This window comes from Periplaneta americana, chromosome 16, assembly GCF_040183065.1.
Source record: "Periplaneta americana isolate PAMFEO1 chromosome 16, P.americana_PAMFEO1_priV1, whole genome shotgun sequence".
NCBI classification, from domain to species: Eukaryota; Metazoa; Arthropoda; class Insecta; order Blattodea; family Blattidae; genus Periplaneta; species Periplaneta americana.
In genome coordinates, this window is record NC_091132.1 from 58160785 (window position 1) to 58187469 (window position 26685).

Consider the following 26685-nt stretch of genomic DNA (forward strand, 5'->3'; position numbering starts at 1 on the left):
ATCATATCCTACCCCACTCAAATCCATTTTAATATTATCCTCCCATGAAGTAGCCACCAAAACGTTAAAATATGGTGTTCACTTAAATCGGCTACAACTTGCCATTTTTCACTGTCCATTGTGCAACTCAAACCAAGAAATGGATTCGGAACACCTCAAAATCTGTGCTTCAGTGGCTGGCCATGATAATATCTTTGAAAAATATTGGAGTGCAAGAGGTCAAATGACTTTATTGTCAAACGCCTGGCATTAGAAAACAACATATTATCCTCCCATCTACGTCTCGGCCTCCCCAAAGGTCTTTTTCCCTCAGGTCTCCCAACTAACACTCTATATGCATTTCTGCATTTCTGGCCATATGTGCTACATGCCCTGCCCATCACAAACGTCTAGATTTAATATTCCTAATTATGTCAGGTAAAGAAAACAATGCGTACAATTCTGCGTTGTGTAACTTTCTCCTTTCTGCTGTAACTTCTTCTTAGCCCCAAATATTTTCCTAAGAACCTTATTGTTAAACACCCTTAATCTCTGTTCCTCTCTGAAAGTGAGAGTTCAAGTTTCACAACCATACAGAACAATTGGTAATATAACATATATATATGTATATATATATATATATATAGAGGGAGCGATATCAAGAGGGAAATAATTTATAGTCAATTTTGAGAATACTATTTTGTAATCGTATTCACCTACTCTTTTGAGTATGTAGTTACATGTTATGTTCTTCACCTCAGTACTTTTAGCTTTCTCACACCAGATAATGATTTTAGAGAAATGAAAAGTTGGAAGATTGAAGAAATCATTTTACATACTTTACATATTATAATCTGGTAGTGTAGTGGAAAATTAGTCTTAGTCTTAACCCACACCTTGGAATTCCACGCATTTCTGAGGCAAATCTCTACATACAGTGAGTGGTAACTGAACTTTTTATGCACCAATAAAGTACAAAATATTGTAATACAGTAAAAGCCCGATATAACATGGTTGTCAAGGAACAGATTTCACCCTCCTCCATTACTGCTTAAGTTATCCATGATATATTGTAGAGTGACAAATGATGGACAGGGGAAAAAATCAATGCATTATTATACGTAATTTTATGTTCTCAGACAGAAAAATTAAGAAAAGAAATCCAGAATTACTGTACATTTATAAAAATAAAGAAGTATATCTATAAGTGAGAATTTCGAATGGGGTTACAAACAATTAGTCTTATACATTGTATAAACCATACATGCATGATAGTAAAAAAAAATCACTGTAGCTAATTGATTCCCCCCCCCCCCCCCCCCCAAGGGACATACTTTTCACTACATTTTATCTGAGTCTGCAATATGTCAGTCCGTGCAATAGCGAGTTTTTACTGTATTAGCAAATCATATTTCAAATTATATAATTCTTTTTATTGCATATTAATGTATCAGGTTATATAAAGAAACTCAAGATATGTCTTTTAATAGATGAATCTTATAAAATTGAGTAGAAAAGTTCAGATTGTAACAATCACAGCAAGAGTCCATTTACAAAAGAAACAAAAACCTCCACTTGTAGACACACACATACATGCACTTAGCACCACAAACTCAGTATAAAAGCACTACTCTCATGGGAATGCATGAGATTGGTTTTCATTCGGCATACTCAAAAAATTTAAGAAATTTGTTCATTTTGTTGCCATTCTATGGCAGCATGGAATGTAATAAACGTAAATAAATAAACACAAGTATCTTGTCCGATTTTTGATAGTATATACAAACATTTCGAAACGATATTTACTTTTTGTGGTGATATCCCACTTAATAACAAAGCTGCTCCAAGTAAACCTGAAGAAGATTTTATCTGTTGTTTATATAGCTGCAGCCACAAAAGTTCGGTCACTTCCATGATACACAAAGGTGCCAATAATGACTAAAACAGAGAAAAAACTGTAAATTAATAAAATTAAGAGTCTCAATATGTAATTTGTCTTTGTTGTTCACTTTAACACTTATATGAATATATAAGAGTATCTTAAAATTAAATGTTAAAAAGGGTAATATACCTTAATGACAGACATGTCTGTTTCAACACTTGTGTGGTGTCATCATCAGTGTCTTTCGAACTCACTGATGATAACACCACACTGGTGTTGAAATAGGTCGGTCTGTCTGTCATTAAAGTATATTACCTTTTAACATTTAATTTTAACAAAATTATATATATTGAATATATTCACTGTACTTTGCTAACAAAATATTGTAGGTCTATGCTAAAATTATTTTATTATTATTATTTATTCTACCCGAAATCTCGGAAATCATAATTACAGAAAGTCTCTTGACAAGCAGTAAAAAAGCAACTAAATTCATATATCGATTGCTTTAGCAGGATGTAGAATAGGAGAATGTTAAATTTAAGAAGTACATTTATTTTATTAGTATTCCTCATGAACTATTTTAACAAAGGCTCACAACAAATATGAATATTTAACAAAAGGGCTCACACGAGCCGCCTTCAGCACACATCTGAATTTAATGGTGCAACATGTCTTCACATCCTCAAAACAGACAAATGTAAAAATTGCAGACTTTAACAGAGAATGCATTGACCACATACTTTTTTTTTAACAGCGGGTGCTTGACTGCTTGTCATTCAACCATATTAATCCAGTTGTATATACCAATTTACCGACAAATTCGTTGCTCGAAGTGCGACATAGGAGGCTGGTCTACACTACGCATGCGATGAGATGATTATGAAGATTTGTTGGGGGATGCCACAGGGGAACACTGCTTGCTCAACACGTCATAAATCGGGGGTATGCCGGGGATCGAACCCGAGTCAATAGAATCTTGAGTCCAGCGTTCTAGCTGCTGGACTGCAGTAGCGGCATGTCCACATAGGTCTACTGTATAATCCTAATTTGATCCCGAGAAGTTTTAATCTCTTTCTCATGGTGACATTTTTGTTCCTTTTAGACTACTGAAGCGATTAAAGAAGCAATATGGTATTTCTTATATAGTTAGTCATATTTCCTTTACAAAGGGTTTTTTGAAGAGCTGGTATGGGGTTGAGACAAATACGTTAACACTGAAGGTGATTATATGAAAAAGTACGGTAAGGATGTGGGTAACATTTACTATAACACTGTTAATTTAATTTAATTTATCAGAGCCGTGACTCAACTTACTACCTACTTATAAGAATGAGTGAAACTTCGGTATATCCCCACATTACACACGGGAGATTAAGCCTTTTCACATTCCTCGGCTTTACGTCACTTAGATATTCCCTCAGCTAACCCACAAACCTTGTCACATACTTTGACGTCATGTCAGCTATCCTCTCATTTAACCCATAACAAAACGAAAAACAGACATCAGTCTCGTGTGGTGTGAGGAGATATAGAAGACTGGCCATATTTTATAACGAGTACCATCTACTTGTACTATAAATGTTTTTAACATATCTCAAAAGTGATGGAATTAGTTAGTAGTAAAACGATTATGTAATATAGGCTTACTTACTTCTCCAAATAGAAATCCGTGTTTGATTACTATCGCCCTTACTAAAATTGCAAGACAAATTAAATGTAATTTAGCAGAATATATAAAGTTCAAAATAGATGGGTTGGAAACAATCGCTTCTGGGTTGGAAACAGTTACTTCTTGACCTGGCAATTTTTCCAACGTTTCTGTTACAACTCCCTTACGGAGCATGAACTCTCTTTCTCTTGATCGGTCTTCCAGAATGTTACAATTTTCTGCATGAGCTGAAGTATACCCATCTCTACAATTCTGACTGGGGAAAACTGTCATCTTAATCGGATCACTTAAGATTTGTTGCGATAATGTACCGTTTTGTGATACCGTAGGACCATCTTCATTTTTACATGTCACTGCAATAAAAATAATATTACTTTAACATAATACAGGCCTACTTACTGTAAAACAAATAAACAGAACAAAAATAAGCGTCAAGTATAACATTCAAATTACCTTTCAAAATGTCATCACTTCTTCCGGTTATTTTTTGTAATCTGTTTTCTGAATTTTCCAAAATCCGTCTACGTCTTGCTTCTCTTCTACTTGCTATGTCATTTGCCATGTTCATCACTTGCTTCGTAACAACGCTACCTGAACTGCGTGTCTACTGCTTTCGTCTTTCGCATAATCTTTCCTCAACTATTTACAAACATTTTATCATCGCCCGAGCGTGCTTAGAACAGCCAAGACGGTCTTGGAACAGCACATACCTCTTCAGCGATAGGTACAGTATTGTGGTTGAAGATGGTTCCGAGTGGTGCAGCAACTACTCTGATCGGCTAATACGTCCAAAGACGTTGCACCCGAAATAATTGCCAGTAATTTCTATGTAAATTAGTTTAATATGTTATGTAATCTATTTTATTTAGTTTAGTTCTGGCTTTAAAGACAATAAATTAATCGTGGTTACGAGCGCTGCATGAACTTTCAGGTTTGCAATATCTGACATCTTCTCATCAATGGAACGAAGCCCAGTCTAATTGAGAACGCTCTGTGACCCCTCCGGAAAGCACTGTTCTTTTGCGGTTATCGGCATCGATTAAGAGGGGTTTGCATATTTTGTAAAATTAGAAGCCGAAGCGAGTTAAGGATACTTCTTAAAATAAGGTACGATAAATTCTCAAAACAGTTAAGTATTTGTTGTTTCACGTTAAATGGTGTATCAGTTTTTGTTCTGAATTGTTTGAACGCATTATATAGTAATGTTCTGAAATGTGAGGCTGTATACGGCCAGTATACCCGTATTCCTCTCCAATAAAAGCAATTTGCAAGTTTTTTTTGTGCAATTTTTTTTATCTAAAGTTTAAGAGTATGATTTAGTACATTTGTGTATGATAATATGTGTTTTCGTCATAGAATTTCTTCAATATATTGAACTTTCCAGTTCCGGAGAAGCAAATGAAAGCTAACCTATCTTTAAATAGTATACAGGTAGGCTACTGCATTCATTATTACCAAAAGCCCAGTTATATTGATATAGTCTACTGTCGGGAATGTCTGGTTCACTTAAACCAGTTTCCTTCCGGCAATATTGTTTCGGAGCGTTGAATATTGACCTTAAATCGAATGCATGAAGGTTCAGGAAAAATTTCGCTAGGATTATATGCAAAAGAAGGCAGGTAATCATGGCAGAGAATACGGAAATCATATAACTACATTGGACATGATAACTAAAACCTATGCAAAGAATCGATTGGTGGTTGGTGGTAGTACCATTTCCCCCCAAACCGGAAGTAGGGATACCTGTAGTCAATTTCGAAATTTCAAATGAGAACATAGGTCATTGAAGGTACCATTGGAAACAACTTTTACTGAAACTTTATTTCTAACTTTTATTGTTTACTCACAAAACAACAAATATGGTATCTTCTGAGATATGCTGTACTTTAAGTATGTACACTTTTCATAGTAAGTGTTAAAAATTTCTGCCACCCTGTGCTAAACAACGTTCTGATCTCCTCTTAACATCTGTGATTGCATGGAGCACTTCAGCACAGCTGAGAGATCTACAAGCTTCTCTAATTCTTTGTTTCATGTCTTCCCTAGTTGTTGGACACACCTAGTAGACCATGTCTTTAATTTTCCCCTACAAGAAGTAGTAATTTGGAGTGAAATCAGGAGATCAGGCTGGCCAAGCTACTGGTTCTCCTCATCCAATCCACTGTTTGGGAAATAAGTGGTTAACAAGTCGATGTGCTCTAAGTGAAAAGTGAACTGGACAGCCGTCCTGCTGAAACCACATTGTTAAACCGAAGAACAAGTGGAACATCATGAAGCAACTGGTGCAAAATGTTTTGGAGGAAGTGTGTGTACATTCTACCATTCAATTTCTCAAAAAAGTATGGTCCTAAGACACGGTGTCCAAGAAGGCCATACCATGTGTTGAGGCTCCACACGTGCTTGTAATCCACTTCACGTAGGCAGTGTCGATTAACTGGAGACCAGTAATGTGTATTTTGGAGATTCACTTGACCATTACTTTTGAAAGTTTCCTCTCAGTCCACAGAATTCTGAACTCGAAATCATGGTCCATGCTTAGAAACCAGTTGCAAAAATCAACACGAGTCTGAAAGTCATGTCCCCCCAAGTTCCTGATGGAGATGAATATGGCATGGATGAAATTTGTTGTCTTTGAAAATTCTAAACATTGTACTATGGTGGAATCCTGAGTCATGGGCATGATGGGCGCTCAATGGATATCTCTTTGCGTAAACTTGTGTTGCTTCTCTGCAATTCCGTTGGCATTCTCCAACTATCATCAACATGTCGAATGCTTCCTCATTTGTGAATGGCATTTTCTAAATAGCAAACTCACAGGGAGACGACGTGATATGGTCGAATAAACAAAATTCACAGTTATCGTGCAAAATAAAAGACAGTGGAAAGTGACTTGGTTTCAAGACCTGCAATGTTTAAAATTTGTGATATACCCACTACCAGTATAGTACATAAACAACGTACAACATTTCTCAGAAGATACCATTTTTGTTTTGTTAGTAAACAATAAAAGTTAGAAAAAAAAAGTTCCAGTAAAAGTTGTTTCTTTTTTAAAGTAGTTTCCAATAGTACCTGCAATTAATTACCTGTTTTCTCATTTGAAATTTCGAAGTTGGCCACAGATACCCCCACTTACGGTTTGTTACGGGAAATGATACTACTACCAATCGATTATTTACATATTATGTTTTGGTTATCAAATCTTTTTTATGAACAACCAGTATCATATAGTTTTCGAGAATAAAAGCTGATACTAGTGGTCTGAAACATCCGGTATATAGGGTGCACAATGGGCCAAAGTGTGTCCAAATGTATGGACCTGTTCTAGGTCTATCCCTTGTAAAGCCAAGCCCATGCCAGGAATCAAACCACGGACCATTGGGTTGGGAAGTGCTCATGCTGACCACATCACAGCCAGAACGGCGGACATACTGTATAAGACGTATTCTGTCTGATTTTCTTATCTGAGAAAAAAGAAAATTAAGGGCAATGCATCTGAGACATTTATAATATAATGCAGATTTAAAAGAAAACTTAAAATCGTTATTTAGTGGAAGTAATAATAGTACATTAGGAAGTAACAAAATTGGTAACAGTTTCAATAGTGCTATCAGCAATAACAGTGATGTTAGGTATCTAAAAACCAGCCTAAAACAACCTTTGACCACAGTATAACAGATATGTAACATTCACTCATTCTAGGTGCTTGTAATATAATTAGAAAATTCTTCATTATACAGTATGTAATACCTTAATTTCACATTTTATGTAATAATAATTGTCTACTGTCGAACCACCTGTCATCTGCCAACATATATATCAAGGAGGTAAAAAATCAACACTACATGGAACATTCTGCGAGAATAAAATAAGCATAAGTAATAAAATAATAAAACAGTAATAACGAATCAACTTAGTTAAAATACAACCGCACTAATAATAACTATTATAACAAAACAGAACAAACTCGTTTACGTTATCAGGGAACTGATACACAGAAGTCACACAGCAGACAAAATACAAATTCGAACAAGCGTGGATTTGTCACTATTCAGAAAGGGGCCATGATTTGTTGTTACCATAGCAACTATCATAATTCCCAGTACAATAAAAAGTAATTTTAATCGAAGTATAGCATTAAAGTTTATATCCTGCTAATGATTTCGTTATCCCTGACCGTATTCATTATTATTGTTTGATGGAATTGCACTTATCCAGACTTTTCAGACATTTTAAAACTGAATTTTTAATTTTATTTATTTAGTTATTTATTTTATTTTATTTTATTTTATTTTATTTTAAATCCACCACCAACAGAAGCAGGCTTCCAATTACAGGTGGCTTACATAGATATATACACAAAATAACTTATTTTAACTCCAGATGCTCTTTGGTGAAATATGGGCGAAGTATACACTGTGTTGCTTGGGTGCCTGGTGTCAATTTTTTACTATCAAGAAAATATTTCAAAGGTGCAGAGAACTCACCACTTTAGAAAACCTGGTGTACAGGCATAAGAAGATTGACAGGAATTATTGGTAGCTGCAAGTGAAAGTTAGATGAAACTGCTGTAGAAGCACAAAGCATGGAGGATCTGTAGTAGTGAGAGAACAATAAGAAGACTGGAGGAGTCAGATCTCATCTTTACAATACCAGACAAGTGTTACATAAACACACAAAAAAATGTGTCTGAAGTTTTTTTTTTTTTTTTTTTTATTTTACAACGCTGTATCAACATCTCAGATTATTTAGCGTCTGAATGGAATGAAGGTGATAATGCCGGTGAAATGAGTCCGGGGTCCAGCACCGAAAGTTACCCAGCATTTGCTCGTATTGGGTTGAGGGAAAAATCCGGAAAAAAACCTCAACCAGGTAACTTGCCCCGACCGGGATTCAAACCCGGGCCACCTGGTTTCGCAGCCAGACGTGCTGACTATTACTCCACAGGTGTGGACGTGTATGAAGTTCCATGGTAGTTAGGGAGGGGGTAAAGTACTGTAAGTGGTTATATATATATATATATATATATATATTTTCTTGTTTTTCTCTTGCAGACTTATTTTAAATTTACAACAATGTCTGATGAGGCTGGTACTCTTTCTGGATCACCAAGTACTACTATCCATAGTCGCCATCCACGTCGAATTAAGTTGAATGAGCAGCAACTTGAATCAATAAGCCGTGATGATTTGTTGAGAAACTGGCGAGAATTGGACTCCTATGTGGATATGCTTGAATCTCAAACATCAAATCAAGAAGGTAGTTTTGTGTTCTCACTGTACATATTTCTGGAACTTTTAAATACAATTTGAAACAACATTGCTGATAAGAGAGTGAAAATAAAATAAAAAATAATGAGTTCAGTGCTTTCAGAAATAAAGGCCCAGTAATTGCACTTTAGCATAGGTAAAAAGAGCCCATTAAAAAGCAGTCTATAGAAAGTATGGAAGGTATTATATTGTATGCATGCAGGCTTTTGCGCGTGTGCATGTGTGCGCGTATGTGTGTATATTTACGTGTGTGTGCATGTAAGCATCTGGGCCTTTATTCTTGTAAATGCTTATAGTTTCAGAAACTACACATCTAATATGCTGTAATGTACTAACAGTTATGTAACTTATATGCCTTAAGTAAAACCATGTTTCAGTCACCCTCACAAGAATGTATACAGTTCTGTGGCTTGTGAGAATGTGGCATTTTGTTTTATATGAAAGGCGTGTGAGTCATTTAGTTTAGACTGAAAGTTATTCACAATAATGTTTGCATCATGATATGGTACTTCAATTTCCTATTATTTTCTCGTTTGATAGATTTTCCTTAAACATTCAATTTAAAATGTATAGCATTAACTTGTTAAACTATTGGTGGAAGATTTGCAGAGAATGAATATACAGTGCTGCCTTAAGTTGTATTTTGTTGAATGTGATGCATAGATGTATAAAGAAATCCTCAGGAAGCAGTGATTTGGAAAAGGAGAGTTTTTGTACATGAGATTTTAAATAAAGAACACTTGTTTAAATGCTTCATAGTTAAGACTCTGAAAATTGTATTTATCAATACTGAAGATGAATTTCATTTAATTATTGCTCTTTCAGATAGGCTATGTATAATTCGATTCTTGTTGCTGTATAGCACACAATTTCTATGAAACTTATTTTTTAACTGATATGTAGACTATTGATCATTTTCTTAGAGGTTAATTTCTGAAAGGTTATTAATAAGTTTAACTGTATCTTCAATACAATTAGGAAAACGCAGTTTAAAATTGCCCAGCCTCAAGTATATCAATTCTACTAAAATCGCTCTTATTGTAATTTAAATCAGTGCTTTGTGCTTACAAATAAAACAAATTGAGGACGCCACCACCCACATCTACAATGTCGTCATCTGTATTGTTTGATATTTCTGAAAACAAACTCCCTCCTGCAGTTCGCTATTATGAAACATTTCATCAGGCACTCAACTCAAGCGAATTTGACGCCTATTACGTTGTCGATGAAGTGAGCATGCACTCTGAGCCAAACATGCAAGCATAAATAATTATGCAAATAACAAAAACAAATAAAAAATAATTTCTTAAAAAATGAAATAATTCTTTTGATTCACTTAAAAAAATGTAATGTTTGAAGTGGGAAATTAATGTTAATGGCTGAGAATGTTTTGTATTAATAAGTCAGTAAATGATGGTAAGAGTAATTTTCTCCGATTTACTTTGAAACAACGAGTTTTGTTGAAAAACCTTCTAATTTACTTTTTACATCTTTTATGTACATTAGATTATAAAAAAAACTTATCTTATAGTCGTTGATATTCTTTCCCCTGCACTCTCACATTCTCCCATATTTGTGTTGCTTTGTAGAAAAGCAGGAACAGTCTTCTGTACTAATTCTTTGGATAACTTGGTGTTTATTTATTGCGGTTCTATAGCTGCTACTAACAGTCTGCAGTTAATCTTCTTTCTATATAAGAATGAACTCAAAATCTCCTACTCTCCTTCATAATCTGCAATGTTGATAATATAGTACAAAGTCTTCTTTACTTGTATGCGGATAGGACCTAGCTGTATCAGGAGCTGAGATAAGATGGTCCACCTGTCAGCATTGGTTGATCAAGCAGGGCTTGGAGCTCCAGACCCCTGGGACTTCAGGTACTCGTTTTCTGATGGGACCTTGCTCTATCAGGGGCTGAGGTGAGATAGCTCACGTGCTAGCATTGGATTCAGGAATGTCATCCAGGTCACATGTCATACTTGGACAATCATTACATACATAAGGCACACAGTGGGCCAAAGTATGCCTAATTGTACAGACCCGTCCTGGATCCAGTCCCCGAAAAGTCAAGTCAAACCATGTCATCTTCACTATTTGCCGGTTGTTCTCTCTACACTGTGTAAAACTGTTCTGGTTCTCCTTTTTGAACAGGTTGCACATAACTGCCATATTTCAGTGCCAGCTTCAGTTGCTCCGTGTGCAGGATACAGCTTCTTGACCAGCTTGCATTACTAACTAGTCGAGTCATGTGAGCACATTGTAACAGACATGGGCAACTAGAGCTCACTTTCCTATTTGCTCAGTAGTGGGGGGGGAAAAAAAAGAATGAAAACAATTTGTCTCAGTAATGACAACATATTTATTAGTGTATTCTGATTCCTTTTTACTTACTACTTCATTGTTCTTTGAATTCATTGAGCATTGCTTAACCAGATAGCTGATTTCGCAGTAAAACCTCGTTAATCCTGACAATCTCCCCCCCCCCCCCCAAAAAAAAAAAAAAAACAGAAAATTTGCGTAAAAATGAGAGATGAGATGTTTTAAAAGTGCTGAAAAAATTCACAATCTCATTGGTCACATAGCTCCCTTCGTATTTTAAACCAATTTGTTCAGTAGACATAAATAATGCAGATCCAGGTCTGTTAGGCACATCATCATAATTTGTCACATATGTACTGTATTATATTGATTTACATTTTATATATACAGAAAGTTTCTATGCAGACTGGCCCCACTTGTACCTCTACCTAATGAAATATGTTGGCAGCCAGCGAGTGGTGGTATGCCAGCTTAGCTTCCTCATGATGGGCACTCTGCATTACTATCACTAAGCCAACGAAACATTAGTACCTGGGACCAGTCTGCATAAGAACTCTCTGTATTAGGCTTATGCCCTTTAAATGTATAATAGATGTATTGTGTTGCCATAAATGAAGTTTTAATGCACTTCCTACTGTTATTTCAGTTTTCACGGATTTTCTTAATTCATAAAACTTGTCCCCCCCCCAGTTAATCCGAATTAACGAGGTAATACTGTATATTTTTCTGTATCATAACTTTCTAAATATCTCTTCACGAAATTTAAATTTGAAGCGTAGTAAATTTATGGGTTACAAATTAACAAGAGCAGACATTATTGATGGATATATTAATTTCCATATTTACAAGCGCTATGTTCAGGATTCTGTATAATTATTTTCCCATTCAAATACAGTATTCATAAATTTAGAGAGCCACAGACGTGTATACAACTTTTTAATTTGTTACTTTGTATTTCGTAAGGTTTTGAAACTGTTTTGTAACAAAAATAATAATTGATATACCGCCCATTATTGTTTGCTACTTTATATTTCTGATAAGTGGTGTTGAAGCTCACTTTTTACCAGTTAAGAAATAAATGTTAAACAGAAATTTTACATCAATTCCATTGCTACATTCCTTGCTTGTTATCACCCTGCAGGTAGCTAATAATAATTATAATTTGTTACATGCGTAAACACACATACATAGACAGCACGTTTGGAGAAGGTTCTTCTTTCCATCACCACTTCTAAAGTAGCTCTACTATGTGAGGAAGTATATGCACGTTACTTAAGATTTACCCTGCTGTGAAGTATGCATGCACTTTCTCAATTTCAAGTTCACATAGTAAGGTAATCAGTAAATAAAAACATGATTACTTACAGGATACGTGCATTCCTTATTTTTAATGTGTAGTATGTATGACAGAATATTGTACAGAAAAACAATCATTTTGAGTTGTGTTTCATTTTACTATACAACTTCTCCAGGATTGCTTTTCGTTTTATTATTATTTTTTCTTATAAATTTGATTCATAAGCTATCTAGTACTAATAGATGTATTGTAATTGTGTTAGTCAGAGATATGGGACATAATTTCGTAAATTTTTCCCATTGTCACAATCTTTGCTTCTGTAATTTCAGACTTTTTAAGTCATGAATATGTTTAAGATACAGATTCTGGCAAGATGTATTTTATAAAGCAAAACAAATAGTGATATATTGAATACAACATTCCCATTTGAGATTTTCTTACAAGTTGGTATAACTGCAGTATATTTTATTTTTTTACTTTGATATTTAATTAGAGGCATATGGTAATCAGTTTTTTTACTGATATTATTGTTATTGTTTATGCCGAATTTTAAATGTAATGTTTCGGCGCATAAAATATTGCAATCCTGTCACAGTGAACAACATATTTGAAAATGACAACCCCACACTCAGTTCCAACAAGCTGAAATTGATAGACTTTGTGGCACAAAGAGTTTGTATGAAAATAAAGCTGATCACTGGGATTTGCACTGCTTTACTTACTGCGAGATTTGAAGCAAGTGGCAAATCATACACGGAAAGCTACCAGCAACAAATGACCTTATTGCTTCTAGGTATAACAAAATATTTGTTCCTGGGTGCTTGTGCCAATCATATTAAATATACCAATACTTTGTATTTTGAAGCCAAGGAATCTCGATCTGAAAGAAGTATCTCCTAATTATCCCTTGTTCCCTCTGCTTTACCTCATTTGGATTTTTCTGTTTGTGCATTTCATTTATTGCTATCTTTCACAAGCTTCAAAGTTCGAGATCCATTGGTTAGAATCAAGATTGTAAAATTGTTGTGCTGTGACTAGTTATAAGTGTTTCACAGTGCCACAAAACGAGTGAGTGTGTGCTGCAAATCCTGGCTAAAAATCTACTCAGCAGTTAAGTGTTAGTGAGTGTCAAAATGTGTCTGTGAAGAGACTGAAGTGGCGAAATCTGAGTAGAAAATAAATAGGCCTATCCACTCACATTTGATGTGAGTGCTGAATCGCATGAACTTAATGTAAAGCATATTGCAGTGCCGTTTGTGGATTGTAGCTTCTCTTTAATTTTGTGTGGAATGTGTTCAGCTAAATTCATAGAAAGTGCACGAGTCAGTGGAATTGCTTTTACGGATATTTTTATGGTGTTCAAGAGCTGCTATAATAATGAGTGAAGAAGTGGATGGTAAGAATTTTATAAAAATTATATTAAGGTGCATTGTGCTAAATCAAGATTACAACGAAGAAAGTTTACTCCCCTTTCATCTTATTCTTATATTTTCCCATACTCTCACATTCATGGAGCTGTTGGCTATGGTTCTACTAGTGTTGAAAATAGTGGCAGTATTCAACATACGTCTAATATGAGGGGAAGTGAGCTTCAGTGCAGTGTCTGCTCCACCTGTTACTCAACGTACTCTAAGTGGCACAACTTAAATTTACCAAATATTTATCCTGGCCGTTGATCCATCTAACCGAAGTAGGTGTGGAATATAGAAGTAAGGAAAACCTGAAAGGAAAGTGTCAGCAGCAACACTAAGGGATTGGTGGGAGGAAGGAGGAAGTAAGTGCAATTGTGTTAACATAATGTGTGTATGATACCCCTCACTTACCTGGGCACTAGTAGTTGTCAAGTTTTCAGCGCAATTCTGTCATCTTTCGTTTGTTTATGCTTGGTGGTTTCATCCTCACTTAAATTCTTTGTTACTTCCTGGGAATTGCTGTAGATAATATTTATGTCATGTTAGCAAACAGTTCTGACTTACAAAAATGGGTTATTAACAGTGTAGTTAAAATTATAGAATGTTTTAAATTACAGACTTTTGGCAGGCTTCTTAAAATTCGTCTTAATTTTTCTGTTTCCAAAATGTCACATCAAAGACTAAAAAATCGATTCCTTTATTAATTTATATCATTATTACGTTCTCCCTCTTCCTCTGATGTTATTTCTTGAGTATTCACATAAACAGTGCAAGGATTATAAGATTTTCATGTACAGTCATATTTTCAAAATAGACTGGCTCAAAGATGGTAAGAAACTGACATGAATTATTGATTCTGTCACGCTAATATTTGGATTTGTAAAACTGAATTGACAGAGAACAAAGTAAATTTCAGTAGGAAGTTTTGTTTAATTCAATTTTCTCCTGAGAAACTTAAAGTTGATATGAGTGAATATATTGCACATGATTAACATGTAGTAGACTTGATTATTTATTATTAATAAATGTCGTCAATATTTTTGCTATTGTAGTTCTGGAGAAATTAAAATTTATCAGATATAATTAAATTGAATAGACTTTATATATACTGTAGTTATGGGTAGTAGTAATATTTGAATTTTGTTATTCAACAATGCTGTAATGTCTACAGCAATAAATTAAATGTATGTGAAGGGCCATCATGACCGATGTAAGCTGGTGGAATAAATATATCATATATCAAATTAAATATTGAGATTCGAATTATCAATTGTTGAATCGAATTTTGAATATGCCAACTCGTTTCGAACCAGAATACAATAGAACTTTGTTTTGAAATGTTGTCTTTGAATTGTCTCTACTCATTGATTAGTATAATGTCATTAAGACCACAAAGAATTTTAATGTACCATAGTTTATTCATTCAGTAAGATTTCACTTTTTTTTTCTGCTACCAATATGACAGAAAAAAATATTGCATTACTTCTTCAGATTACATCCTATAAAATTTTGCGTTCGACATGTTATAGGTTTTGATCTAATATAACTCAGAGTAGGCGCACCTTTAACTGAATAACTGGAGCATCAGCTTTCTACTTTTGTAACCCAGGTTCGAATTGCAGTGGATCCAGGTGAAATTTGTTATGGACAAAGACTGTTTGTTAGTAGATTTACCCAGAGTACTTCCATTTCACTTAATAGCATTCCACCAGTGCTCTGTTAATTATCATCTGGTGTTATGTAAATCATCTCCCATAGTGCACTTATTTAACGAACTTGAATTTGGTTAGTGAATTTTATCAAAGTTGCTAAGTTTCAAGTTATGTAGTGACATTTCGGTCCCTTCATGATGATGGAGAGAGTGACATTATGTTTTAAAGGCACTGTGTTTGTAAACACAACTACAGATAACGTTTTTAAATATAACCTTACTACAACTGGTTTTCCATGGCATATTGTGGGGTAAATGATGTCTAAATATAATGTCCTTACTATATGCCAGGCGATTCAGCAACTAAAAACCAAGCCGAGTGGATATATTGTAATGTGCTCCAAATTGCAGAATCGGCATAGAGAGAGGGATGCTCTAAGCTAATGTAAAAAAGTATCATCGAGCAACAGGAACAGCAGTAGAGGAAAGTAAAGTGAGTGTGGATTTATATGTGTATAGATCAAGAATTGGAAGGTTGAGCATAAGAACAGTTAAAGAAGATAAAAGACAGGAGAGCAGTGAGAAGAAAGAATTAAAATGGGTGATTGGAGTAGTCACCTAGTGTGAAGAGTGAAGAAATGAGAGAAGTAATTAAAGAAAAAATTAAATTAGGGTTCATAAAAATTATCAGAAAATAAAGTTACAGTTACAGGATTTCAGTCAGACAGTAACAAATCTGAAGACAAACATGGAGAACAACAACAGAAAAATCAAAGAGCTATAACAGTTAAATAACCAGTTGGAAAAGAAAATTGGACATTTAAAAGATAGTCAAGAGGAAGAAGAATCTATTAATTTTCGGTATAAATGAGGACGAAAGAGAGTGTGGAGAAGAAACTTACAATGCAGTCCAAAGAGTGTGTTGGGAGCTTTTCGAAATAGACGTAAATGACCACATAGAAGCGGCTTATGAGTAGGTAAGGGAAAATTTCGGCCTATTTTAGTGAAATTTCAAAATTTAAGAATGAAAGAAATTATTATGAACAGAGTAAAAAATTCGAGGGGAACAAAATTACGTTTTGAAAACGATTTTAGTTATGAAATAAGAAGAAGAGGAAAACTGTTATTACCATATCTGAAAACAGTGAGAAACAAAGGACATTTTGCAATCATGACTAAGGACAGATTGAAAATTAATGATAGAGTTTACGTTCGCGAATACTATGAAAAGAATTGTGACAAACGAGAGTTTTGAACTGAAATCGAGTAAAGTCAGGTGAATCAATGGAAGCAGTGGAGGTGCAATGAAAGTGTAAATATGCGTAGGTCAGTGGAGGGAAGGCAGCATGTAGGAAGAAAGAAATGCAGGCGACACTAAATTTCAACAATGGTGAGATGAGAGAAGATATACAATGTTGGTACCTGAAACCGGATATGGAAACAAAACAGCTGACCTGAATAAACCAAGGAGAGAAAATAACGTGAATCAGATAGCAGATACTGCTGACGAATGATTAGGGAAACAGCTGAAAGTGTCTGAGTGCAGGAGTAGAGACAAGACAAATGGAAGAAATGAAAATGAAGACATGATAAGAACAAACAAAGCAACTACTAGATATTAGTAATTGTGAAGACAGAATTGATTGGACGTTTCAGATGTTTTTCAAAGAGAGTGGTAAAATGGAGAATAGAATAGTAAGGTGAATGGAATTTGCGAGGAAGAAGAGTACTAAAAAGTGAGTGCAGGAAAGTCAGGGATGGCGTAAGTGATAGCAGAAGAATAGAGAAAGAAGTGTAAGAGTGTAGTAAGATAGACATAGAAATGATGAATTGAAGTGAAAAAATATCTGAACAAATGAGAAGTAGAAGAGAGAGGAATTAGAAGTGTAATTAAATGAATTTGATAATTCATGTGAATCAATGTTGTGAGTGGAAGTAGCATCAATGGTACTATAACTGCAGGAGTATTCTAGATATAAGTGTACGGAAAGAGGGAATTTAGGAGTTGGAGTGAAGATAAAGAGACTAGTATGTAAATAGAGGAAAGAATAGTAGGGAAATAATAAGTGATGTAAGTGTTAAATAGAGAAAGTGGAAATATAGACAAGTAATTTAGGAAGAAATAGTTGGAAAAGAATGATTAAAAATAGGTAGATTTGAGAATAGAGAATAAAAATAATGCAAATAATTAAGGAAAGGAATATGCAATATTTAATAGGAAAGTGAGAAATGAAAGGGAGACAGTCTAGGTATGATAGAGAATAAAAGAGGATAGATAGCAATTTAGTTAAAACAGAAGAATAGGAAATAATCAGCAAATGAATATATTAACATAGAATGGTGATATTAAAGGGATGGTGGATCGAAAAGCAGAAATGTAAAGGTCCACCATAACTATGAATTGTAATTGTATGTACACTGTTAATGCTAAACTTAATTTTTTTAATGGATTCATTGTTACCTGTTAATGTTCTGCCAACTGATGTGTGCTCAATTCCAAATGAAGGGTGATATTTTGAGTTTTGTACATTTATTTCCTTCATATCTTTTGTATTTTTTTACAGTGGAATTGGCAAATTTTCGCGAATCAGAAGATCGTCTGAGACAGCAACAACTAGAGTCTACTCACCGGGAAAAAGTACTTGTTCGTCGATTAGCCACCAAGGAACAAGAAATGCAGGAATATGCTGTATGTTAAAAGAATTTTTTATTGGAATTCTAGTTTCAATTTACATTTGATCATTGTTTCTTTATTTTATTCATAAGTATAGTATTTTACACATAAAATATTTTATTATAATCTTCAAATTTGTCTCTTATAATTTATTTGTAAGTTTGTATTGTAGGATTTCATCTGTTCTAAAGACGTTGAGTTAGCTTGTTTCTGTTCAGAATCAGATAGCCGAATTGAAGGCTGCTCAGGCTCCAGGAGCAGCTGCACTTCGTTCAGCTCTTCTTGATCCTGCAGTGAACCTGTTGCTTCAGCGACTAAGACAGGAACTTCTTGCAACAAGGGCTCGTCTTGAAGAGACTCAAAATGAGCTGAGTGCATGGAAATTTACACCTGACAGGTAATATGAAACTTTCATATTAATTTAATTCACACGAAATTGAAAACATTCCTTGATGTCATAAATGGCTATTATATTATAAAGCTGGTTTCAATGGCAGATTTATGAGTGTCACATAATGTGAAATTATTGTCTAGTCTCTATTTCAGAAAGAAAAAAAATACAAGCGAAACTGGATACAACATATAATAATTATAATATTGAATGATAACAGAATCCCTAACCAAGTATTGTGGGTCCCTATCACCACGGCATGGCGCGTCCTCAGGTTGCGGATAGAGGAGACGGCCTCCAGATATGGAGGGTAGCTGCAAATATATTGAATAAGCAGTCGTGGACAGCCGATAAGGGGTGGTCCTCCAGCTTGGGGGTTGGGCGAAGGGCTAACACCCCATCACCGTAAAAAAACAGCTTGTTACGAATCCCTACAATAAGCCTCGGAATAGGACTGATTCTCTGGCACGACCACAGCAAAGGAAATGCATATAGAGTGTTAGTTGGGAGACCGGAGGGAAAAAGACCTTTAGGGAGGCCGAGACGTAGATGGGAGGATAATATTAAAATGGATTTGAGGGAGGTGGGATATGATGATAGAGACTGGATTAATCTTGCACAGGATAGGGACTGCTGGCGGGCTTATGTGAGGGCGGCAATGAACCTTCGGGTTCCTTAAAAGCCATTTGTAAGTAACAGAATCCCTCAACAGATTTTGAATTACCGACCTCTAGAAAATAGAAGACTAGGAAGACTTTAAAATATCAAATTGACTAGTCCATTTTGTGTGCCGTAAAGAACCGCCTAGTCTAGAATCGTGAATGGAGGATGATGATGATCCAGACTGTAGTGAAGCCAAACTATAAAATTATAGAGTCCCTTCCAAAGTTTAGTTTTCAACAGATCATTTAACATTTGTGGCAAAGAAAACCTGGTACCTACTGAATTGTCTGTATATGTTAATACATCATTAAATAAAGAATTGATGTACTGTAGCTTCAAATATATCTTACACCTAAACTTGGAAGTACAGATTTTTCTTCATGCCTGTTTTGCGTCTTTTCCTCAGTCATGGACATTTGGTGAAAATGTATACGTATCAGATACCACGTTTGGTCTAAATTTCATTGTAAATTACAGAGATTTTATAAAGAGAATAATTTGATTTTTGCCTTAATTAAAATAATTTAGTTTTTTTTTTTTCGTAAAATATAAAATAAAAAAGATATAGCTTTAAATTATATCACAAGAGGTAGACTTATTACATATTTGTAAGACTGTAGATATATAACTGAATAGTAATAATAAACATTCATTTTTAGGATTGCTATAATTTAGTTGAGTAATTTATCACATTTGTGAGATTATTGCCGAACATTTTTTTCTGCTTTTTTTTTTATAGCAATACTGGAAAGAGACTTATGGCAAAGTGTCGCTTGCTTTATCAAGAAAATGAAGAATTAGGAAGAATGATAAATAGTGGTCGACTGGCAAAGCTGGAAGGTGATTTAGCTCTTCAAAAAAGTTTTAGTGAAGAAGTGAAGAAATCACAGTCAGGTAAATGTCTCGTTATTCTCGAATTCTTATTGATTAAAAACATAATGACAGTTTATGATCGTGGCTTCACGTTTTTTTTAGAGACATTGGCATTCATAGGTAAAAACTTATGATGTTTCACATTTCACCAAGTTCCACTAAAACTATTGTAATGACTGGAAATTTAAAATGTGATTGATGACCAGGGAAAGGAAGTTCATGCCCTAAAAACGTGAAGAATATGTATGCATTTATGCTGTAAAAATAGATAAATATGCTACAAAATATGCATTATCAGTCTGAGATTATTTTAACAGAATAATAAGGTATAGGTAACTTACATTTAGTCTATGGATTTTGAAGTGCTTGTCTCATTGCTGAATGTTCCATTTATGCTGTTACAGTTCACAACTAAGCAGTGACATACATTTTCTTTTGTCATTCTTCGTCTGTTGTCTCTCAGCATAGCTTTGTAGCACGAAAAACTTTGTTCTACGTCACAAGAAGTAAGAGGGGCTTGCACAAAAGCTGTGAACTGTTCTATAGAAAATGTTGTTAGTTTTTGGGGTGTTTTTCCTTCGAGAATATCTTGAATTTCTTTAAGTTGATAATAGCCAGGGGTTTTGGAAAGAATATTTGCTGTTTTCTCATTCACTTTATCTCCTACATTTCCTGGAACTGATGTTAAACTGGATATTGTTCTATCGAAATCTGCTAAAGACTACAGTAAAGGAATGCCAATTGCAAACTTGAGAGGCTCCCTATGAGGGCGTCATCGTTATGTTCACATAAATTAGTCGTGTTTACGAGGTTACACACTTTTAAAAATGAGGGAAAGACAAATAAACATACATAATATGCAGTTTCCCTGCATAAATGTTAAAATATGATGCTTTTATAAATAAAGACAAAATGTGCACTTTTATGCACAATAAAAGTAATATCATTCTATTCAGAAATTTGTGATTCATGTAGATAATCTTTCAGCATATTTACACAAAATAGAGAACAAGTATGCAAATGCATGAACTTCCTTTCCTATTGATGACTTGAAAGCTTTCGTGTTTGTTGTAACACATACTTCATGTGACTGTAACTAAGACTTCTCTAAATACAATATCACAGCTTAGAGATTACACTTCACTGCTATCCTTTGATACTTTGAAAATTAAGGCTTAAAATATTGTGTAGTCTGTAAAGAGGCCCACTCATAATATTAAAGGCACAAAATTCGGTTCCCTGTCAAAAAAAAAAAAATGGTACTGAAGAGTCTGTGTATGTTAACACACATATACTATGACTAGAGACGAGAATTCCATGCAAATGCATGTTTTTATAGGAACATAGGACATAACTCAAACTTAGTATTTATCCATTTCATTACTTTCCAGTTCCAAATATGTGTACTTTTTCCGTGCATATTTGCATGTTCTGGCCTTTTTGGGGATAAAAACATGCATAATGCATATTTAAGCAATTTTTAGCTTGTTTTAATGGTTTTGAGTGGACACCTCAGTTTCTTGATTTTTATGTCCTATATTTTAGCTTGAGGAATCGGGATTGAAGAAGGAAAAGAAGAAAAATAAATAACAGAAAAAGGTTCATTCAAGTTTGTGCCCATAACTTCTTTTGATGTAGAGAGGTCATTCTCTGCCTACAAAAACGTATTAACTGACAAGCGCATGAACCTCACAGAAACCAATTTAAAAATGTTGTTAGTTGTTAACTGTGCAAAAAAGAAAAGAAAGGTGAAGTGAAATAAGAAGTTTGGAACAAAAATGAAAGTGCATATTTTAATGCTTGATCGTGCATATTTTGTTGTTTGATAGTGCATGAATGCATGCATATTTTTGGATTTTATAGTGCACGAAATTCTCGTCTCTAACTATGACCTTAAAAATACTTGAGAGTTCCATAATTACTAGATGTGGGGACGTGCACAGTAAGTAAAAGCTGCAAGAAATGAGAAGTGATTTTATCAGGAACTTGGGCCTCTTCTTTTAGATACATATTCTAATTAGATCCATTTAAAAACTTAGAATTATGAGTTTAGTTGTTTACTTATATTAATTTACCCTCTTTCTCTTATTCAATAATTTTTTGTTTAATTCTGACTTAGACTGTAATGGATATTTGAAGTCATTGTTTTAATTTGCCTTATACTTTGATATTGAACATAGATGGGTGAGAATCAGCATAATAAAAGTATATAACAAAAGTTATTATTATTATTATTATTATTATTATTATTATTATTATTATTATTATTATTATTATTATTATTATTATTTCTTCTTGGCGTCTCATTTGTGTCTTTGATTTCATCGTAACAAAGTAAAAATGTGTTCAGTTTCTTTGTCTTTCACCTTCCTGAATTAATTTTTCTTCTATGTCTTTTTAACCAAGTCTCTACAGTATATTAAATGATGAGATCATTAACTGCCATATGTTATAGAAGTATAAATTAGCTGAATTATATTTTATTTTGAGATTCCTAGGTTTTAGAAAATCTGTAAGAAATTAATAGAAGGTAATAGAAAATGCTAGCCATAAAAAATAAACATCAGTGTGAGAACATCCAAACCAAAAACACTGCTATTCATCTCGTAGGGATATGTTTTGAACATTAAATCCTTTTGCAAGTTTTTTTATCTGTAGTTGTCTGGTTTTGGCTTTTGTCACAGATTCATATTTCATATTTGAACAAACATACTCAAATTTATTTAAAATCTTATTCATCAAGTTCAAAAGTTGTACATGACTTCTGTTTTTCACTGTTGTTTTTAATGTTTCTTTCAAGTTGTTTTGAATAGAGGGTCACAAAAATTAATGTAACGAAAGGGGGACAATGAAGTCGAGAAGACTGAGACTAACTGTCTTGCCAAGTCTGTATACATGAAAGGATGGCAATACTGTAAGAAATCTTGTATTTTATTCATTACAGTTACATCTCAAGAAATGTGTTAAGTAGTATAGTTAGACTGCATTTTGTAACTAACAAAAATTGTCAGTCGAATTTTAGTGTTAAAAATAGAAATGAACATTTTGAATTCATAAGAAATTCTACTTTAAAAATATTTTCTGTACACATAATTTTTCAAGTTTAGAGATTCCTTAGCCCATTCTCTGTATAATAATTTTTAACTCAATTTACGCATATACAAAGCTGTAGGTTAGGAAGTTATTTATGTAGGAATTTTTTTCATAAAGTGTATTCTCAAAAACACACTAGGTTTTGAAAGAACCCTATCTTGTTTTTTATGTACATGATATGAACATTAGTAAAGATAAAGATTTACGTAGGATCTATATTAAAATGAGAAGAACTATTAAAAATCACGCTTTATTAAGGTTTCTAAACATTGTACTGTCTCTTTATGAACAACCAATCACAAGTACACCGTCATTTGTAGAGTATTATCGATTCTCGGACTTTGATCATGACATGTGTGGTAATATAAAACTGCAAGAAGTTCCAACTTTTCTCGCTTAGTTATACTATTTAACTTAGGACATTGATATTTTGAGTTAAACTGAACTTAATTATCCTAGCATAGTTCTGTGATAGTGTTACGTATGTAATATAATACGTCATTATTAAAAAAAATTAAACTCCATAGCCCTATAGTCACACAAGGGGCTGGAGTCAGGGCCGAGCTAGCCACCTGCCATCTAGTAGTCAACTGCATAACTACCAGATGGTATAATGGCATTGCACGGTCAGTGCTTAAGTCCCTACGATTTATTATTAATCATCTTTTGTTTTGACTGAAAAACATCATTATAACTACTGTACTTCATTTTTATGTATTTATTGCTCTGAATTATCTTGAATTTTTTTAATTCTTGCTTGGAGAGAATGATTTTTTTTCTGCAGAGCTTAATCAACACATATGAGTCACACACATTAGACTAAACTACATTACTTAATAACTAAACTAATGATGAACTAGAGTTTTTCAAGATGTTAAAGAATATATCTGGTATTAACCCAGATTTTCCCACCATCCTTTTTTAAGGACAGTTGCAGTGCCTTCGGATATTATGCCATTGTTGGTGTTAGGGACATTTTATAAGTTGTGCGATAATGTTGGTAGTATTTGTTAGCTTTAGAAAATATACGTTCCTTGTTTCAGTTTATTTCAACATCATTTAACCGATTTTTTGAGAGTAACTAATGTGCTACTGTATTTTTATCACAAAAAAATTTTTGGGCTTATCTGGGTTAAATGTTAGGGAATGTATGTATTAGTAGACTCTCAGTTTTTGTTGTATGTTTACAAACATTTACACATTTTTCAGAATTGGATGAATTCTTGCAAGATTTAGATGAAGATGTAGAAGGGATGCAGAGTACCATCTACTATCTGCAACAAGAGCTTCGTAAAGCAAAAGAGACAGTGACTAGTCTTCAGCAAGAGAATACCTTATTAAAGAATGGAAATACAACAACGGTATCAGAACATCATGAAGGAGTGCCAGATAGTGAAGTGGGGAGGGAAGCGAGGCCAAGAACTCCACCAATTTGCCATAATGGAGTGCAACATAAAGGGGAAGAAGACTTGGTAGGGTGGGAAGAACGGACGTCTAACCAAGCAGCAAGTAGAGATCCCAACATATCGCCAGCACAATCCCTCCCACGCAGTCCCTCAACACCAACAGCAGAGCAATCTGTTGACATTGTCAGTGCTCATGAAGAGATGACTCATAGCCCACCACCTCCTGAAGAAGATAGTGTATCATGTGAAGTTAGAACTAGGCCACGATCACCCCAAGAGCCAGAAGGAAGAACTTTTGAAGAATCAAATGAGTCTGTCAATCTGCAACCGCCAAGTCCTACCACTTCTGCAACAATCAAGAGGGAATGGGAAAGAACTAAACACCATGATGAATCATCAAGTGACTCTGGTGAATTGATTCTCAAGCTTGAAGCAGAGGACATTGGCGAAGAAGAAACTGAATCCAGAGATTCAAACCCTGCTGAAACAGAAAGCAAAGTCGCCAAAAATAGAGGAACTGCAAATGTCAGTGATAGTGAAGTAGAGACATCTATCAAAAGTAATAATCATACAGAAAGGTCCCCTGTCACATCTGGGCCGGTTTTAAGGAAAAGGACATATCCCAGTGATGATAGTAGTGGTGATGACAGTGACAATGTACCCCTTATTAAGAAGGTGCGTCGAGACTCTGAACTATCCCTTCATTACAATGATGAAGATGATGATGAAACAGGTCTCACCAATGGTGATACATCTGTTGTGGAAAATGATGGACAATAAGTGCCCAGTGTAAACTTGAGAAATTTTTATAATATGTATTAATTAATTATTTTAAATATTAATTTTGTATTAGTGTTATTGTTAGAGCATGAAATGTCATTTGGTTATGTACAGCGCTTACCAGTGAAATTTACGAAAGTGAGATGAATATTATGAACTAGAAGTAATGTCATATATTGGGGTGGGTGGGTAATAAAAGTGTACAAATTTTTTAATCTCTTGTTTACGTTTTTCTCTCTGATTTTTTCTTCTTTCAGGAAAATAATTTCTTCCGTCTTTTCACATTTAAAGTGAACTTTCATTAAATATTATTACATAGAAAATGTTTTAAAGAAAACACTTTGGCAACTCAGTCTCTTCATACTGTATAATTACTTCAGCTGCAGTGTTGAGTGACAGATTATTCCACTCTTGCACTATGCGTTTTTCTCTATTCATTCATAATTACTTTAATAATAGCTACAAACCTGAATTTTTAACATTTATTTTCATCATAATTAGCATCTGTTGTTCTCAAAATTCGCATCTGTTTCTCTGAAGTTAGCATCTACTTTTTTATTCTTTCATGAACAGTTATAGTTGTTTGCTCCATTTTACGAAGGAGAACAACAAATTCAACTAATAACTAGAATAACTTAGAGATGAGCAATGGGCTGGTCTCAGCCCGACTTCTACTTGACCTTGTGTTGTGCGGCTAGTTAAGTTGCGTCATCATATCAAGCAGACTTGTACTGTCCTTTGTTCTTACTCCATTGGCTAAGAAAAGCACACTGCATATCTAAAAGATGTAGCTTATCGATATAGCTGGAATGTCTTGTGTAAATTCAGTAGTACAGACAGTAACACATAAACAGTTTCCTTCACAGTAACTTAAAGTGAATGAACAGTACATACATTAAATATGCTAAATTATTATTAGAACGAAATACTGCATTCACAAATTTAAAAAAAAAAAAGGTCTACATAAAAATTCAGTTTGAAGTTGTGTCAATTATAATTCATGTTGTTAATGTTCTGTATTTCCTTTTCAAGCAATGTAAAATATGCAATTGTAAGTTAAAAAGCAACATCATTATTGCATATAAAATTTGTCTTTACTGAGCGTTTGTAAAGGAATAGAAGACAGAGCTGGAGTGATACTGTTTTGGAGGATGATAAGAATAAAAGATGACTGTAATGGTGAGGAGAAATATTCACTACCACGAGTAACAACTTACTTAACCACAATCTTTCGTTCACAGATAAAACGTCCATTCCACATTAGGACCTACGTCCATTTTATTAGCTGTGTAATGTCTGTAGTAATAAAATATCTCCTCAATTTTT

General features: G+C 34.2%; 1 protein-coding gene and 1 long non-coding RNA gene across 4 annotated transcripts; one reads left to right on the forward strand and one right to left on the reverse strand.

Annotated features, from left to right (window-relative positions):
* Positions 1-1390: 1390 nt before the first annotated feature.
* Positions 1391-4216, reverse strand: LOC138716325 (uncharacterized). Its single transcript, XR_011336642.1, has 3 exons — positions 3987-4216; positions 3516-3886; positions 1391-1917 (listed from the first exon to the last, which is right to left on the reverse strand). It is a non-coding gene; the product is annotated as an uncharacterized lncRNA (long non-coding RNA).
* A 267-nt stretch (positions 4217-4483) lies between these two features.
* Positions 4484-25574, forward strand: fl(2)d (female lethal d). 3 transcript variants are annotated; one of them, XM_069849281.1, is made up of 6 exons: positions 4484-4640; positions 8585-8789; positions 18044-18168; positions 18372-18550; positions 19947-20101; positions 24383-25574. In XM_069849281.1, exons 2-6 carry the CDS (start codon positions 8606-8608, stop codon positions 25357-25359), a joined length of 1620 nt encoding a protein of 539 aa, XP_069705382.1. In that variant the 5' UTR covers positions 4484-4640; positions 8585-8605; the 3' UTR covers positions 25360-25574. The 3 variants fall into 3 exon arrangements, with proteins under 3 accessions (XP_069705382.1, XP_069705383.1, XP_069705384.1); XM_069849282.1 differs by lacking the exon at positions 4484-4640 and adding an exon at positions 10584-10677 and having other exon boundaries at positions 8611-8789; XM_069849283.1 differs by lacking the exons at positions 4484-4640; positions 8585-8789 and adding an exon at positions 10686-14190.
* The last annotated feature ends 1111 nt before the right edge of the window (positions 25575-26685 follow it).